At 41.8% G+C, this 16829-nt stretch overlaps 2 protein-coding genes across 3 annotated transcripts in view; one reads left to right on the forward strand and one right to left on the reverse strand.

Annotated features, from left to right (window-relative positions):
* Positions 1–199: 199 nt before the first annotated feature.
* Positions 200–15238, reverse strand: LOC308324110 (phosphoinositide 3-kinase regulatory subunit 5-like). The gene is made up of 19 exons (XM_080776036.1): positions 15085–15238; positions 12040–12149; positions 11061–11161; positions 9402–9470; positions 8924–9062; positions 7866–7935; positions 6720–6897; positions 6235–6406; positions 6015–6083; positions 5775–5866; positions 4596–5480; positions 3858–3983; positions 2884–3012; positions 2704–2797; positions 2462–2538; positions 2272–2365; positions 2066–2148; positions 1820–1938; positions 200–1607 (listed from the first exon to the last, which is right to left on the reverse strand). Exons 2-19 carry the CDS (start codon positions 12137–12139, stop codon positions 1460–1462), a joined length of 2745 nt encoding a protein of 914 aa, XP_080632162.1. The 5' UTR covers positions 12140–12149; positions 15085–15238; the 3' UTR covers positions 200–1459.
* A 1354-nt stretch (positions 15239–16592) lies between these two features.
* The window catches only part of ntn1b (netrin 1b), a 58805-nt gene continuing 58568 nt past the window's right edge, over positions 16593–16829 (forward strand). For both annotated transcript variants that reach the window (XM_080776037.1, XM_080776038.1), the window contains exon 1: positions 16593–16823. The gene's annotated coding sequence lies outside the window, so the exon portion shown is untranslated. The remainder of the gene's footprint in view (positions 16824–16829) is intronic.

The following is a 16829-nucleotide window of genomic DNA, read 5'->3' on the forward strand; positions in this document are numbered from 1 at the left end:
AGGGACTGTGGGCTCTTGGTGATGCTCTGCGGCTTGCCACCTTGCTGGACAAACTTGATCGACCGCTCTGCTGTTCGTGAACAACAATTGAAAGGTAAAGGCAAAAACACTTGACAAACATACTTGACTTGTATATGTCAGCATGTACAAAGCCAAAAGCAACGCATCTAGGTATTATCCTGACAAGAGATACGTTTTATTGTGCTGGGGTTCTGAAAATACTGTACGTCAGTGCTTCATAAGAGCACGTTCAAACAAAGCCATTCATATTTTGTCCGACCAGTGACAGTTAAAGGTAATTACATACACGTTGATTGAAATGTTAATTTCTTTATTGCAACTGTTTTAGTTGTCACAACTAAAAATGAAATACACTGTACAATTTATTTTAAAACTATAGCTCTCAAAAGTATTATTTGTTTTTACAAAATAAATATTACACCTTCCTATGCAGTAGCATCTCTCAGAACTTACAAAGATGTAAGCAAATCAGCAGTGTCACAGTATATGGCATCATATTCCTGAGTGAAATGTCTATTAGAGTTAGAGCCTGAGGTACAATGACAACATGACCTACTGTACAGTGAATACCTCAGATGATAGCCTTGTAATATACAGTGTTCGTGTTTAGTAAAATATGCACTATCCTGTAAATAATGATGTTAACCTGTTTTAAACATAGACATTAAAACTTGACTTACTGAAATGTTGTCCAGAGTTTAAGATAAATCTGCTCAGGGGGCAACTCTTTCACCCCATTTCTTATTTGTAAAATATTTTTCAAAAGGTGGATTATCATTCATAGTCCTTGCCATGGTTTCTACGGTACTAGGGAAAGGTTGTGCATGGATTCAGAAATCAGGGAAAGGTGTGGTGGTACTGAACCCATATTGATAACAGAAAACTTCGACTTTGGGCTAGGCTTGATTCATCATCTTGTATACCTAATTTGATTTACAGTATAACCCTACATTTGATCACTGGGGGATGGCCATTAACCCCTAGCACATACCGTATGTGTTTGTTTTGTTTTGTTTTCTCTGGTTTTCCAGACAAAAACAAATAAAACGTTTACTCTAAAAGCCCGACTAGCAACCCCTAGAGACCATGCCACGCTCTTGCAAAAATGATATTGAACTCAGAGTGTACTCTCAGAGTTAAATAAACATTGAGCGCATGTCGGGAGCCACGGTTGAGTTTTGTGTCTTACCGGCAACGTCAGGATCCACAGTACAATGCCGTGGATGTTATCGGCAGTTGCCGCGTCTGGACCGGGTGTCGCCCTCCGGCAACACAGCGTCTGATCGCCGCTGCCGGGGAATGCACTCTGGAAAATTGTCTGTGGCCTAATGCATATCAAACAAGTCGTTAATATTAAAAAAGAAGTTGAGCGTCACTGTTCTATTGCTCCCAGTCCCAATAACAGTGCCATGTCCACAGTAGTTCTGTTGTTGTTGTTTTATAGATATGGTGCGGAGAAAGAGGTGATGGGGAGGCAGAGCAGAGAGTGGTAAGAGGGGTGTAACGGATGAACCTGGCCAGGTGAGAACTTATAGGACCTCCAGTCTGAACTGCTACCTGGTTTACTGCACAGAGACACCTCACACCTGCACAAGAAACACAGCACAGGATAATTGTAGTGGAACATGTGCTGCTGCTGCATGTGTAGACAGTGAATGTTATATCAGTCACACATTGTACTGTGACTGCCATAGTTTCCAGTGTGTGGATTTAAATGACACATTTGCGGAGTTGACTTGAGGAATATTTGAGACATTTTCAAATGTTTTAGCTTTTGAACACCACTGAAGGAGGGTACCTGGTCACACTTTGGATAATCTTCTTCTCATCCTGATCCAGACACACGGCGAAGGTGGTCCCGTCGCCTCTACCACTGACCTGGACCTCGTCCACTTTCACTTCCGATACATTGATGTGCTGTGTGAGAACCATTCGAGGGAAGAATATTGAAAACGGGGGACACGTTTAGAGGTGAGCTCAAACGTGAGAGTGTACTGTAGCGCATAGCCTATCTCAGTTGATTGAAGTGTTACATGAATCACACCTGGTTGTAACTCATCTTGGACTTGGAGCACTGCCTCTTCAAGACGTGAGTCATCGTCAGCTGCAGAAGCTCCATCCTTGAATCTGAGGATAACAGTGTATGTCACTCCACCATCTCCAAGCACAGTTATAGTTCATAGAACAGATGCCTTTGAAGATGATGAGGACAATATTTTTGTCAGCAAGTGTGAAGGGGGAGTGACGTACCTGGCTGCTCGGGTTTCAGACAGCCATTGTAAAGGTTTATGGACGTGCAAACCACATCTGTCTGCAATCGCTCACCCCTACCACTCACAGCCACCTGGAATGCAGAGCGCATGGCGGCAGGTTATAAAAAAATGATTATCTGGGACTGGGCATCCAAAGCTTATTCAGTCCGAGAAGGAACAATGGTTACCTTGTTGTAGGAAACATGTAGTTTTAAAGGCACTGCGTCACGGTCCCCGACAATGCCGAACCTCTTACTAGCAGCACCTACAAAGAAAATACAATATACATCAGTGTGTGTGTGTGTGTGTGTGTGTGTGTGTGTGTGTGTGTGTGTGTGTGTGTGTGTGTCTGTGTTAGTGTGTGTGTGTGTGTGTGTGTGTGTGTGTGTGTGTGTGTGTGTGTGCGAGCGTACATGCGAGTGAGACCCACCCATTGCCATCACAGCTCTTGTTCCAGCGGTGTGTCCCAGCTCCAGAGAATGAATAAACACCTCCTTTCTCTTCTCTCCCCCTGCTAAAGTCAGCTGTAAACAGAAAAAATACAATATTTATGTGTGTGTGTGTGTGTGTGTGTGTGTGTGTGCGTGCACGCGCAGCATTTGTGCCTCACCTCAGCCTGGTAGAGCTGCATTAGAAGCTGTTGGTGTGCATGTCTACAGTAGTACAACAGCAGGTCAGCCAGCAGGGGGAGACGTTCTGCACTGCTACTGCTGCTCAACATATCCTCATCCACTGTTGTCTAGGAGGAATCAACACCAAACATAATTCATATAGCCTAGCGTATTTCATTTGTGTGTGTGTGTGTGTGTGTGTGTGTGTGTGTGTGTGTGTATATATTATTATTATTTTTAGCTACTGCACGTCCCCTGTTGACTGTCAATAATAACAGGTTGCCTCAGAAGATGAGTACAAATATTGTTTGTATACCCTAGTTACCCTGCCCACAGTCATATGGCAGGGTATCACTTAGCTCTGGTCCATAGCTCTAATGCGTTGCATTTAGAGCTATGTTACTCTCGACTTCCGCCACTCGCATGAATACAGACCAGCCTCTCGTCTTTAGCGTAAATAAAAAGAACGTTTTTGCTACTCACCAAAACAAAGGCGGGTTGTGTCATTAGAAAGCCTACTTTCCTTAGTGGGAGCACTCTGAGCCCCCCACCACACGTATAAACTGTACTTTTAGGTACCGATATTGCCCAGAGAATTGCCTCATAGAGAATATTTTTCCTCCGGTGAAAAAGAATCCCTTTCACTAGACATAGTGAAAGGGATGCATATGGTTGCATATGGTTCCTGGTTGTTATGTGATGTTTGCTCCCACAACCACCCCAGCACCACCGGTGAGCTCTGTTATTTATGTTTTATTGTATATCTATCTAATGTTTTATGATAGAGTTTAATCGCGCCGAGCAGGGAGAGCCGAACGCCAAGTCAAATATCATATCCACACTTGTATTCTCATGTATTCTCATTCTATAATAAATATTGGTTAAATCTATTCTATTCTGACTGAATTATTTTCATGTGTCGTCGGGTTCGTTAACATAGTGTAGTGGGGGGTGATGTCTGTAGCTGAGGTACCTGACAGAGGACATCAGAAGACAGACTTAGCAGACTGAACACATTGCGTTTGTACCACGGGTCATTCCTCCCCATCAGTTGAGCTAGGTCTGTAGTGTTGCTCTCCTGGGAAACTCCATTAGACTCCTGAAAGATAAAACCAGCAGTAATACTGTAAATTTGTAGTAAGAAAGTACTACAGTAAGAAAATACAGGAGCAATATGTTTGTATAGTCACTGCTCTTTATAAAAAGGCAGACAAAGTCATTACAGTCCTGTATCTCTTACTAAGTGTTCTTAGTAACATATTTGAAAGAGTTAATTTTGTTACAATGGAATTAAGTCATTTTATTGCACGATGCACTTTGGTGAATTCAATTGTATCTTGACTTTATTAAAAAACAAACAAAAAACAACAACATTGATACCTCTGTGATGTGTGAATGTAGCTCATCACATCACCAACCTTTGACCACAAAATTACACATTATGTCAGAGGTCTCCCAGCTGTACAAGCCCCACCACAGTATCTAAGACAGTATGTTAGTGAATACACACAATATTCACTAGAGTGACACGCACGCACACACGCACGCGCGCACAGTCCGCACACGCACACGCACACGCACACACGCACACACACACACACACACACACACACACACACACACACACACACACACACACACACACACACACACACACACACACAAACACAAACACACATTACAATAGTGTCTCAGTGATGGTTGCTCTCACCGTGGCAGATGTGGCTCTGAGTGGACTCCCCTCCGGTGGAGTTTGACCCCCTCCTGAACTTCCCGGACCTTTCCTCTTGGCGGCGGGGAGGAAGTAGAATTGCAGTCTACACATGTTGGTTAGTCGAGGACACCTACGCTCCTTCTGCTGAAGGTCACTGTATGCCCTGGCCAGCCTGCCAGCCTCCCTGTTGCCCCCGAACACCACCACTCTGACCAGGGTGGTGACCTCCTTTACCACACCTCCCCCCAGCTCATCACAGCTCAGGAAGGGCCTCTTGCGAACACACACGTGCTTCTGGGGAGAGAGGCAATCGGCCGGAGGGGAGGGCGTGGAGGATCTGCTCGGGGCGCGCTGCATGTTTCTCGGCAGGGACATGGAGCGATTGCACCCGGTCCCCACCGTGCCGGCATCCCCGTAGCCCATGCTCAGGGCGCGGCGGCAGATGGCAGGGCTGCGGTGGTACTTGAACAGCTGCGAGAAGCGATCCGCGCTCAGCAGCGACCGCGACTTCTTCTTGGGCTTCCTGCGGTGCCATATGTCGTCCAACGGCTCCTCGGCGTCGTCCCCGAAGTCGCTGTCCACGCCTGAGGACTCGGACTGTCGGGACGGCACAGACCAGCTGGACGACAGAGAGTAGTTGGAAAGCATGGAGTCTCTGGAGAACAGGGAGTCTCTAGAGATTGTGGAGTCTCTAGAGGATGTGGTGGAGATGCGGAGTTTTGAGAGTTCGCCCTCCACCTTCCTCTCCTCGGCTTCCTCATCGTTGTTCAGCTCGTTGTGGTCATCCTCATGGTTTTTGCTCCAGGCGACCCCAGTGCTCTTGACCCATTGTTGACCTGTCTGTCCATCATCAAATGCTGGATGAGTGAGAACTTTCTCGAGCTAAATGAGGATAAGAACACAGAAGTTCTCATAATTGGTTCTAGTGAGCAGAGAGAATCAATAATGAATAGACTTGGTAACCTGACTGTAGAAAGTAACACTACTGATTCTGAATTTAATTTTAAAACACGTTAATCATGCTACCAAGATTTTCTTCTTTTGTCTTAGAAACATTGCGCAATTAGAGCGCAGCCAAAATGCGGCAGCCAGAGTTTTAACTAAAACTAAGATGAGACTAGAGAACATAATAATGACTCACTACATTGGCTCATGAAAGGTTATTGTTATTATTACTTCCTGGTCGTTCTTCGGCTTGTTGTGGTCATCCTCGTCCAGCTGGAAACAGTCTTGCAGCTCATCAATGCCGAGGATGTCACTCAGATCATCTGGATGAACGTGGACAGATGGAGTTAGACATCAGGACACGGCACAGGATGACAACAGGATACAGAACAGAATGAGGGGAAATAAAAAGAAAATATGGGTCTAGAGAGGAACAAAAAAACATTTCAAAGTAAATTAGGAGTTAATTACCAAAGTTGTCTTTATCCCAGGACGACACGAGGCATCTAGCAAAGGGCAGCGCTAAAGTCTCAACATCACCTAATGAGGAGAAGGCGATACTGTCATTCACAAAGCACTGCAATTTGAAGTGGGTCCTGAAATTCATACAACTTTATTAATCCCACAAGGAGCAATTAGTGTTTCCACTCCAGCAGTTTGCATATTTCAACCTGTTTCCTCTCTCTCCTACCAGGATGTGAGCTGCTATCGCTAGTAGACGGGTCTCCCAGGCCCTCTATGAGCCTGTCCATGCTGTGGAACAGACTGTCCCTGGTTGTGTCCGGGTCTGCTGTCGATGCGGCTGACTCCAGGGCGTCTGTTATGGCTGAGAGAAGCTGCTCCAACTCCTCACTGCTTTTAGACTGCAAGATGTACAATTTATAGGAATCTCTGTTTCTGATCAATGTTAAATATATAAAATTATGTAATAACACATAAATAATAAATTAGGAATAATAAAATACTGTAATAAAACAAAATGTGTTGATCACTAATTGCACAAGTCAAGAAAAAAAGCCAGTTATAACTGCTTTAGAAATGAATGTGATTAGATTAGATTTAAAAACAATGATCTGAGGTGCATGGTTTGTGGTGTGGTTCAAAAGTGTTTCTGATACTTATAATGATGTAGCGTAGCCTATATAGTGGTATGGGAGTGCTGGTTGGTCCACCCACCTGCAGTGTGCTGTGGAGTGTGTGGAGGGGGTGCTTTGGACCAAGCACAGCCTGGAAGGCATGTTTGATCAGGCTGACGGTGATGTCTTTCTGGGAGTGACTCATCCTGCTGAGCTGCTCAGAAACTGACCTGAACTCTGGGGGAAGGTCTTCATTTGGACTCAAAAGCAACACCGTTCTGGAATAGACAAATACTGTGTAAAGGGAGATATTGTGCAGAGTCTACACCATATCTTCAACAAAAATAGTCGGTCTAAAAGCTCACAAGCTTGTAAATCTTGTATTTTTACTATTACAATTTCACAATTTAGGCATTTAGCAGACACTCTTAATCCAGAGCGATTTACAGTATAACACAGTTAACACGTGGTAATACATACATCACATACATAAAAAATAGTCATCAAGAACCTAACATGCAACCTAACATGCATCTAATAGTGGAATATCTATATATAATGAAACTATGCGTATATACTCTCGAGGAGCTGTTGCCCCCGACCCAACTACGGATAAGCGGTTGAAGAGGGATGGATGGATGGATGTGTATATACTATAGAGTGCTATGTATACATAAAATGCTATCTAAATTACATAAGTTGAGCCTTTGCATACGCCTGCAAGGACATCGAGGCTAGGGCAAGTGCTACGGCAAACGCTACGGGTTAAGATGGAGTTTGAAGAGGTGAGTTTTCAGACTACGGCAGAAGATTGGGAGTGAGTCTGCAGTTCTGATTGCAATCTGAAGTGCGTTCCATAGTTTTGGAGCCAGAAGGGAGAAGAGTTTGGGACGTGTGGAGCATTGTCACAGCATTTTAGTGAAAGCAGAAACTGGATGTTCATTAAAACTCATTAAAAGCCTTTCTATAATAGTGGGTTTTTAAGAGTCTTTTAAAAGTGGACACTGAAGTGGTCTGTCTAATTTCCAGTGATAGCAGCAAAGGCCCTGCCACCTTGCGTCAAGTAAAACTTTGTCTGCTGATCTAAGATTACGGGAAGGTATGTGAGGGGACAATGTGGTTAGAACTTTAATCAAGGGCTGATTAAAGTGTTTTGTTTTCTGTTTTTATGTTTTGTAAAGCGTCCTTGGGTTTCTTGAAAGGTGCTATATAAATTCAAGTTATTATTATTATTATTACTACTTACATAATTTTAGGACACTGGTTGTCAGTGGCTAAACCCTGCTCCTCCTTCACCAGCCTCAGAAAGGAGATACCTAGAACGAAAACAGAGCATGTGACAATGAGATTATTCACTGGCCCATTCGTTTCAACCAAAGTTGATTCTACAGTAGGCCTACTAGTGAACAGTGCCTCTGTATGGTAAGTGTAACGCCCAAGACCCTATACTTGGGTGATACTGGTTGCCGAGGAAGTTCAGACGTGTGATCAAATAACTGATGTCCAAAGATGTCCGTTGAGTAGAAATTAAACTATATTTATTAGCTGCTTAAAGTCCTATACTTTGTCATACAAAATAAACATAATATAAACCATCAAACGCACAGGATTGGCTACAGATCATCAGCCCTCATGAACACAGTCAAAAACTGGTTTACCTCTGCCACTGGCAACACCTGAGACTAATTAGGGCCAGGGTTAAATACCCTCCCTCCCTGTAACCATGGCAACATAGATTGGTAAATTGACAGGAATCATGGCAAACAATATGGTGGCTCAAATGGCTCTTACAGTAAGCTTTGCCAAAAAATTGCACACACAAAATATATTGTATTTTCACCAACTGTTTGTCCCAGAATAGGGCAGTTGTGGACCAAAGTACCAAAAGTAAAAGTACTCATTATGCAAAATGTCCCATTTCACAAGTTTTCAAATCCTTTGAAATACCTTTGCAGATCTACAAGCTCACAACAAATCACATTGTGACGCATTGTGCGCTTGTAGATCTTGTAGATCTTCTTTGAGATCTGAAGTATATAAAGTGCTGAAGTGGTTAATATATGTTTTGTAATAATAATCAAAATCTACAAAGTAACTAGTAACTAAAGTTTTCAAATAGTATAATATTTTCCTGTCCTGAAATACTTGGAAATACTTTTTTTTAATTTAAACTTGAGTAAATGTACTTAGTTACTTTACACCACTGGAATACTTCTAAGCAATAAAGGACATCTCTCAACAGACAGGCAGGGCCATTAGTCATCATCACAGCGTTACAGACAGGGCCACTAGTCACAGCGTTACCTGGTGCTCTGAGCTCCTGGCTGATGATGCTGAGGAGGCGTTTAGCAGCGGAGCAGTAAGGTACAGGCCAGGACAGGAAGTTGTGGAACAACAGGCAGGCTTCCTGCAGAAGCCCACAGTCTGGACTCAGGTAAGGAGCCTGGAAGTGGACACAGAGTTTGCTTAAATTGCTTCCAAAATGATTTTCCGACCAAATTCCACAACTTGAGAGGAGGTTGACAAACCAAATTAATCTCGGCATGAAAGTAAAATAACAACACAGATACAGTACATAGTGATTCAGTAAGTGATGAATAGTGGGCTTTGTTTGACTGGGTAGCTCAGTTGCTAAAGCCCTCACCTTTGGACCACAAGGTCATAGGTTCCATCCTGGGCACCATCAACTCAGTGTATGAGTACCATGGCTTGGGTGCGGCAAGTACTTAAGTTACTGGGAGCTGATAGTAGGTGTAGGTGTAATTATCAGACAAACACTCACTTTCATAAGAGTTGAAGAGAACAAGAGGGTGAGCGGAACCACTTTCTCATATTCACACTGCTCCAGTACCTGTAGAACAGAGGGAGGTGTGGTTACACCACTGAGACACATCATTACCCTGCCCGCAGCAGGTGTGAGTCTGTATGTCAGTGTCAACTACATGACTCCAGTACAGGCGGGCAGATTTTCTTTACTTTTACTTTATTTGTTTATTTGGACAGGACAATGCATATTAATGGACGTCACATGGGCGCAAATACACCGGATATAGGGCAGTCCTCACAAGAAACACAAAACAGACAGGCAAACAGTGGAATACATTTATGTAACATTACTGATCACTCATGAATGAATGATCATAGTTGATTGCCCCAAAGACATGATTACATTAGATTACTGGTAGTTTAGATTAGCTCCTCTGGTCCATAGCTCTAATGCCGCTATACCGCTGACTTCCGGGGATCACCAGAGGCTGGTCTGCATTAAATAAAATAAAGTTTTTGCTTCTCACCAATACAAAGGCGGGTTGTGTCATTAGAAAGCCTTAGTGGAAGCACTCTGAGCCCCCCACCACACGTATAAAAGGTACTTTTTGGCCAGGAGGAAAAATATTCTCAATGAGGGTTTTCTCTTGGCAATATCGGTAGAGGGTGCAGTGTAGTAACTATGGCCAAAAAGCACCTTTTTGTGGTGGGGGCCTCAGAGTGCTCCGCACGATTAATCTCAAATAAGTCATCAGTTTTTATCTGTTCACAATGTAGGCTTAGAGGGATATCTTTCAAGACTTTTATATTCCTAACATGGGAGTGTAAAAATATGCTGGCTTAATGCGATAGTATCTTGATTTTTTATTGGAAATCAATTAAAAACTCACAAGAAACCATAATGGTACTATAATAACAGGCTGCAGCAGATGGGTATATGAGTACTGTGTTGTGTTAAATCAATACTAAAGGATGGACATAAAACAAAACTAAATTGGGCAGAGGATATTGTAGCTAATGTTTGACAATTTCTAAGTATAGTTTGTTGATTACTTTTGACACAATGACATTTTCATGTTTAATAAAAGAATCAAAAGTCACTTTTGAAATGTGCATACCCTGTATACACTGACAATTTGGGGACCCACATGTTGCATCCTAAAATACGGGTAGGCCAAATGGCTAAAATAAATTAATATGCGATTAATTGCGATTAAAAGAATGAATCACGATTAACATAATGAACTTTAAATTTCAATTCAGATTCAATTTATAACATTATGGTGCCAGTTTAATCACTTTCAACCTGGCATCCCAATTTTGGTCATGCCATTATTTTCCAAACATTTTGTAATCTTTCAAATTATTATATTCTTTTAATAGTGAAAATAGCGGCAGGGTGCAGAACCAGCAAAAGATTATCGCGTTGATGTTTGGGGTGAGATAGAGTGGCAACCTATCATCAGCTGTACACGTGAAGGTGAACTGGATGTAATTTTGAAACATCCATTTATCAGAAAACCACAAAGCGCAAAAGCACGTTATCTCAGGAAGGAGATAACAAGGAAGGAGATAAAAGGAGTTGCTGTAGGTGGTGTATTTTTGACATTTGATTCTTTGTATTACTGTGTAATGAATCATGTGTGTAATACGAAAAGGGCTTTGAGGCCTTCACCTCTCTTGTTTTCCTCAGAATTTGCTGTAGAAGGATGAGGAAGTTGTAGGCATTTCTCTTGACCAGTTCCTCCAAACACCAGCGGTTTAAACACAGGCCAGCTAAACAGAATGACAGAAGCACGTCATGTGGGCAAAATACACACAACCTCTTCTATACTTCTCCTTTTAGGTTTACAAGTATATCATCTATAAAGCATATATAATCAAAGCAAAAGTGTTGGAGAGAAAGGTTATTCTATTCTCTCGGGCTGTAGCTAAGCTTCCTTTGTTATTTCTCAGTATTGCAAGAGTAACTTCTTCCTTTTTTCCACCCCTATGCCCTCTGTCCATCCCACAGTCTGTGTCACTACTCTCAATTCCCATTTAGCTCTTGTCACAAGACGCAATTAGGGATTCAATGTTTCCAAATAGTTACATAACTATGGAAGTGAATAACACCGTTACATGAGTGACATTGGTTTAGTCATTCAATTAATATTCAGAAGCACAATGGCAACAGATATGTACACTAATATCTGCACAATATGTTAAACTGTTTCCAAAACTTGCAACACTCTCTGTACCAATACCAATTGACATGTGAACAAAAGGAGTCTACCGAAGCGCCTCAAGCCTAAAAGGGCTGCCCCGGTGCTTCACAGGAACAAGGACACTTGATGCAAAAGGAGGAGAGGACACTGGAGCAGCACAGACATTTTAACGACTAATGTTTCGACCTAAAAGCTCATGACTCTGACTCTGATGAAGACCTTTTAGGTCGAAACGTTAGTCGTTTGTATACTAGCACCTAAATAAAAGGCTTAAAATGTCCGTGCTGCTCCAGTGTCCTGTCCTCCTTTTGCACCAATTTACATGTATGCGTGGGTTTAATCATTTATAACACCTGCTCACTGTATAGCAATATGAAGCTTTCTTGTTCTTGAATATTGTTCCTGTAGACATCTGTAAGGCTGTGTGAGCACAGAGGTGAGACCTACCGTTAAATAACTGTTTGTCAGGAGTGTCACAATCCAGACCAATGAGGCAGCGATCAAGAGCATGCTGGATACGATCTTCTGTGCACGAGCTCCTCTCCATCTCAGATCATCTACAGAAGTATCACATGCAACCCACACTTTACAAAAGAGCCAACAGGGTCCCAAATCCTAGATATGCCACGTTTATGCCACTAGAGAAACAAACACAAATGCCCATAGCAAGGATGCCAGGGGAAAGAGTATAGTCTGCCACTTCCTACCAAACCAGTGAGTCATTGGCTGGTTGAGGAGATGAGTTGGTTGAAAAAACAATCACAACTTCCCCTTTTTTCATTCTTAAAAATGCTCATGTATGACAATGATTTGATATGATTCAGAGGTGGGATGTTCATGAAGAGCAGACAGTTAGGAATCTGTGTCCCAGCAAACAGTAGTACTGGGTAGTCAGATGTTTTTGTGTTATGTGCTGTAATCAGCAGAACACAACAAAAAAACTGAAGACACTTAAAATTCTGAGATCGTTTCAACAGTGTGTAAATCTCCCTTGCTTGGTGAGATTCCCCTTCAGGAGAACGGTAGAAGTTTGATTCCCTATGCTGAAGTGAACTGAATTCTGTTAATGATAGTCTTTATCAGCACGTAACAAAACCACACTGCTGTTGCTCAGCATTAATGTGTATGCTGAGCAACATCCAGTGTGGTTTTGTCACACAACAACATGAACAAACAAGGAAACTGCTGTTGCAGTGGTGGCTATTAAAAACGTATTATGTATTTAAGAGGGGGAACTTTTGAGAACGGTATACTCATGCCTTCCTGGCTACTTATTGTAATTCCTCGCAACAAATGTGAGATTCTGAAGGAGCACATGTCCCCTGGGACTGAATTGAATCAGGTCCCTCTGGAGGAGAAAGAGACTACCGGTGGCACAGTGTTCCCTACAGTATATTTAGCCGACAAGATGTGTTTATGTGCACAGAAAGGAAGCTGTCATTGTGAACAGCTGTGGACCTGGACCAGAGACCAGTTAAACATGAATGGGAAACGGGGGTCATCTGTGTTGGCCCAAACAGGAAACCACTGTCCCAGAGTAAAAAGGTAGTGGATGACACTAAAGCAAATTGTGCTGTTGTTATACAGTAGGTTGTCATGGCTACCATTCAAAATCCTCAGTGTAATTTAACTCTTGAGTGTACAAATGTAACCAAATGGACCCGCAAGGATCCCATTGGTTACATTTGTGCACTTTCAGAGTTACAATTGAATAAATGAACACTGAGGACTTTAAAATGAATAGTTTAGCATTATATTAAAGCACATTTAAATAGATTCCTGACTGTGAAATGCTGGTTTTAACTAGTGTTTAAGGTCTTCTCTCAACTGTCCTGCAGTGTCTCAACAATGCATCATTTGTTTTGGACATTTGGAGGACAAATGAAAGATGGGAATCTGTTCTTTGCCGTTCTGTTTCCCTAGTGTCCATATAGGTGAATATTCGATAAAGAAAGCACACAACATGATGTTATGTGAGATTGTAGATGAGCTATTTTTGGAAAAGATATTTGGTGTAGATGGTACAAAGAAGGAGCCTAGTATAGTATACTGTTACGACCACTGGGAGATTCCTGTCAACAAAGTCTGTAGGTTTAATTAGGTAAACAAAGTTATTTTGCTGGGCTTTATCAATAAGCAGAAAAGGTCATGTTATACTCTGGTGTACTCTGACGAAGGCCAGTAAGGCCAAAACGTTGCTTATTCCGCTCTGTTATTAATCAATTATTGTGGGAGCTTTTAAAACGGTGTGCGGATGTCCTCCTTCCTTTCTTTATCAATAAGAAACAATAAATGCCTTTCACAATACATACATGAAAGACAAGTTGTCAAATCAAGTTGAAACTCAATAATAAAGATTAAAAGAGGAATCGTGTATTGTGGATGCATTGAACAAAATATGTTTTCCATTTTAATTTTGTTCTCATATCATTCCTTTGACATTCTGGGAAAGATACAGTAAAATAATATACAATTCTTAGAATTTTCTCAAAGGGCTTACAGTATTTCAAATACAAGCTAAATCCATCACAGGCAAAACAGTCAAAAATGCTTTGCTGGCTTGCAGTGGTTAGGCTCAAGGTATGCAATGACCTTGACAAGGAGTTCTATAAAAGAGTACACTTCCATGTAGGCTATACCCACATCGACCAAACTTAACCGAACATAAGAGCAATTGTTTGCTGAGGAAACAGGTGTCTCACTATTGTACCCATGTTGTCGGCCTATCCTGCAGACAGAATGACACAATCTGGTCTCTGTTGTTTTACAAGATGAAGAATAAGATGAAGTATTAAGATGTTTACAAAGGAGGTGAAATAAAAGGTGGAGAAACAGGAATAACATTGAAAACACAGTTAGTACTTAAGGAAAACAGCAGGTCAGCCAACCACTACACCACTACAATTAACTTCTATCACTAGTTCAGATATTTTGTGACTTTCAATAAAGTAGAGGTAATCCAATTTAATGTAGGCTAGATGCATTTTGGGAACTCTACCCCTCAGCTAAATTGGTATTTTTACTGTAGCCTACCATTTTGATAGTGTCACTATATGGAACTGTATACCAAATTCTACAAAAGAAACTGTGAATAAAATGTTCAATCAATAAAATAAAATCAATCAATCAATCAATCAATCAATCAATCATTAGGCTGATATACATGTTATGTTATGAAAGCCTGAAGGGATGTACAACCTTTTATTGAGCATGTTCATTTTAAACAGACACATCACACAACCGGAACTGTGTGACGAAAAAAATACATCAGTTCCTAGAAATCCTTGTGACTAACTGACGATTGCAAAACAGAGAAGTGATGCAGAAACTGACCCTTTAGGGTACATCTGATCCAGGGCAGCACACACACACACACACACACACACACACACACACACACACACACACACACACACACACACACACACACACACACACACACACAGTGGCACAGAGCGAAGCATAAATATATATTTTAATGTATTTTCTTACCTGTAATTCTTAGCTGGGTCCTGTCCTGTGGCATTATTAGGCTATATTAGAAGGCATATTTATTAGCTACATGAGATGCAGCCCAGCTGACTGAAACTCACAAGTGAAGGGTGAACAAACGACCACATCCTCCGCTCCGCAAAAATAGATCCTCTTAAAGCCAAGACAAGTGAGCTTATGTAGCAAAACAGGAACTGAATGATTCTCGCTGACTTTAAGGGACACTTAAAGTACACTGTATTGAGTGTGTGGGAGGTGCATGCATCTTATAATAATTATGACAGACATGGTCACATGGACTCCTTGACCTTCACACTACTGGCACCTGCAACTTGTTTACTTTATTAAATCGGTTTTACTTGAGTAGGCTACTCTGATGATCTTCTGCATTATTAAAATAATAATAATGTATCTCATAGAAATGTATAGGCCTATAGCCTATGCTGCGCATTAATGAGTGAAATAAATCATGTTTAGGCTATAGGCCTATATGGCTTATGGCTTCCTTATTCAAAGTGGAGGCCTGCCAGTGCCTGAGTCCGCATCAATGGCTGCTTACTGCTTAGCCTACTGTTTATGTGGCCTATGAACACAACTTATAAAGAAATAAAACACTGGAGAAGGGAGCTCAAGTTTATAGTACTTTACTGGTCAAAGCTAGAACTGACACACATCAATCAAGCCAGGGTATACAATGCAGCTGTGCAGGACCTAAGAGCACCTAGCACAAGGCAGAGTGGTCTGCTCTGCCACATAAAGTAGTCCCTGGATAAGCAATACACTAAACTACGGTCTACGCATTATAGCCCATATACTGTATAGGTGAAGTCACACGCCACACGGTGTCGCCCCGCATGTGTGATGATAAGGAGGTGATGCAAACAGGTATGTGCAAGCAAGTCTACATTAGCATTATGCGCATTGCAGCATGGCAAGCTGTTGCCAATTTTGTTCACAGCACTGCTTGGAGCATAACTGTTACAGCACGAATTCATTTGACCGCATTTAATATGAATTTATATACTTATTTCAATCTAATGATTGTGTGCTGTTTGTAAGTTTTTCAATGGCAATAATAGTAAGTGGTATTTTTGGCTGCAACAACGCAGCAATGACGTTGAACTGCTGTCAGTGGTATGTAGGCCTACTATGTAGAAGTTTATAAAGTTTATTATATAGCGCTATATTTTCACAATTGTGTTGGCATTTGTATAATATCTGTATAGGCTTATGTTAAAGCCATTGAGAAAAGCTTAAATGTGTAAATGTTTTGCGTTTGGCGTCGTGACCAATGACCATACTAGGCAATAGGGTCGTGACTCGTATAACTAAAGGATTTAAATGGTGTTTCCATTTTTTAATAAGCGCAATGTCAATAATTTGCCAGCAGATGACGCTGTCCTCTCCTAACACCGAACGTCTGCGTAGCCTAAACTCAAGCTCTTGTGGATAGCTGGAGCTCTTTTACTATATTCCAACAGTGAGCGCGCCAGACAGGGAATGGGACAGAAACAGATAGAGGTGGACAGAGGTGTGACTGAGAGGAAGACACACACAAGGAGACTCAGAGCCAGCTGATCATTTGCCATATCGTATTTATGTTTATGTTTGGATTTCAAAGGGGGGAAGGAAAGCTGAACTGGCAGTCTAGTTTTTCGTGCGTAAACGGCATAAATTGCCCTCCAAAATTGTAGGAGTTCTTCCTGCTACACCTTTTAAGCTGGAAAAGATATTTCGAGGTAGTG

This window comes from Protomyctophum bolini (genome assembly GCF_963924005.1).
Source record: "Protomyctophum bolini genome assembly, chromosome: 11".
Taxonomy (NCBI): Eukaryota; Metazoa; Chordata; class Actinopteri; order Myctophiformes; family Myctophidae; genus Protomyctophum; species Protomyctophum bolini.

What these genes read in the sequence shown, in the direction of transcription:
- LOC308324110 (XM_080776036.1), bottom strand. Translation starts at nt 12,139, where the DNA reads ATGGAGAGGAGCTCGTGCACAGAAGATCGTATCCAGCATGCTCTTGAT. An exon ending in CGATAGCAGCTCACATCCTG is followed by an intron (nt 6,084 to 6,234) that starts GTAGGAGAGAGA and finishes TCTCCTCATTAG; the next exon opens with GTGATGTTGAGACTTTAGCG. An exon ending in TCTGAAACCCGAGCAGCCAG is followed by an intron (nt 2,149 to 2,271) that starts GTACGTCACTCC and finishes TGTTATCCTCAG; the next exon opens with ATTCAAGGATGGAGCTTCTG.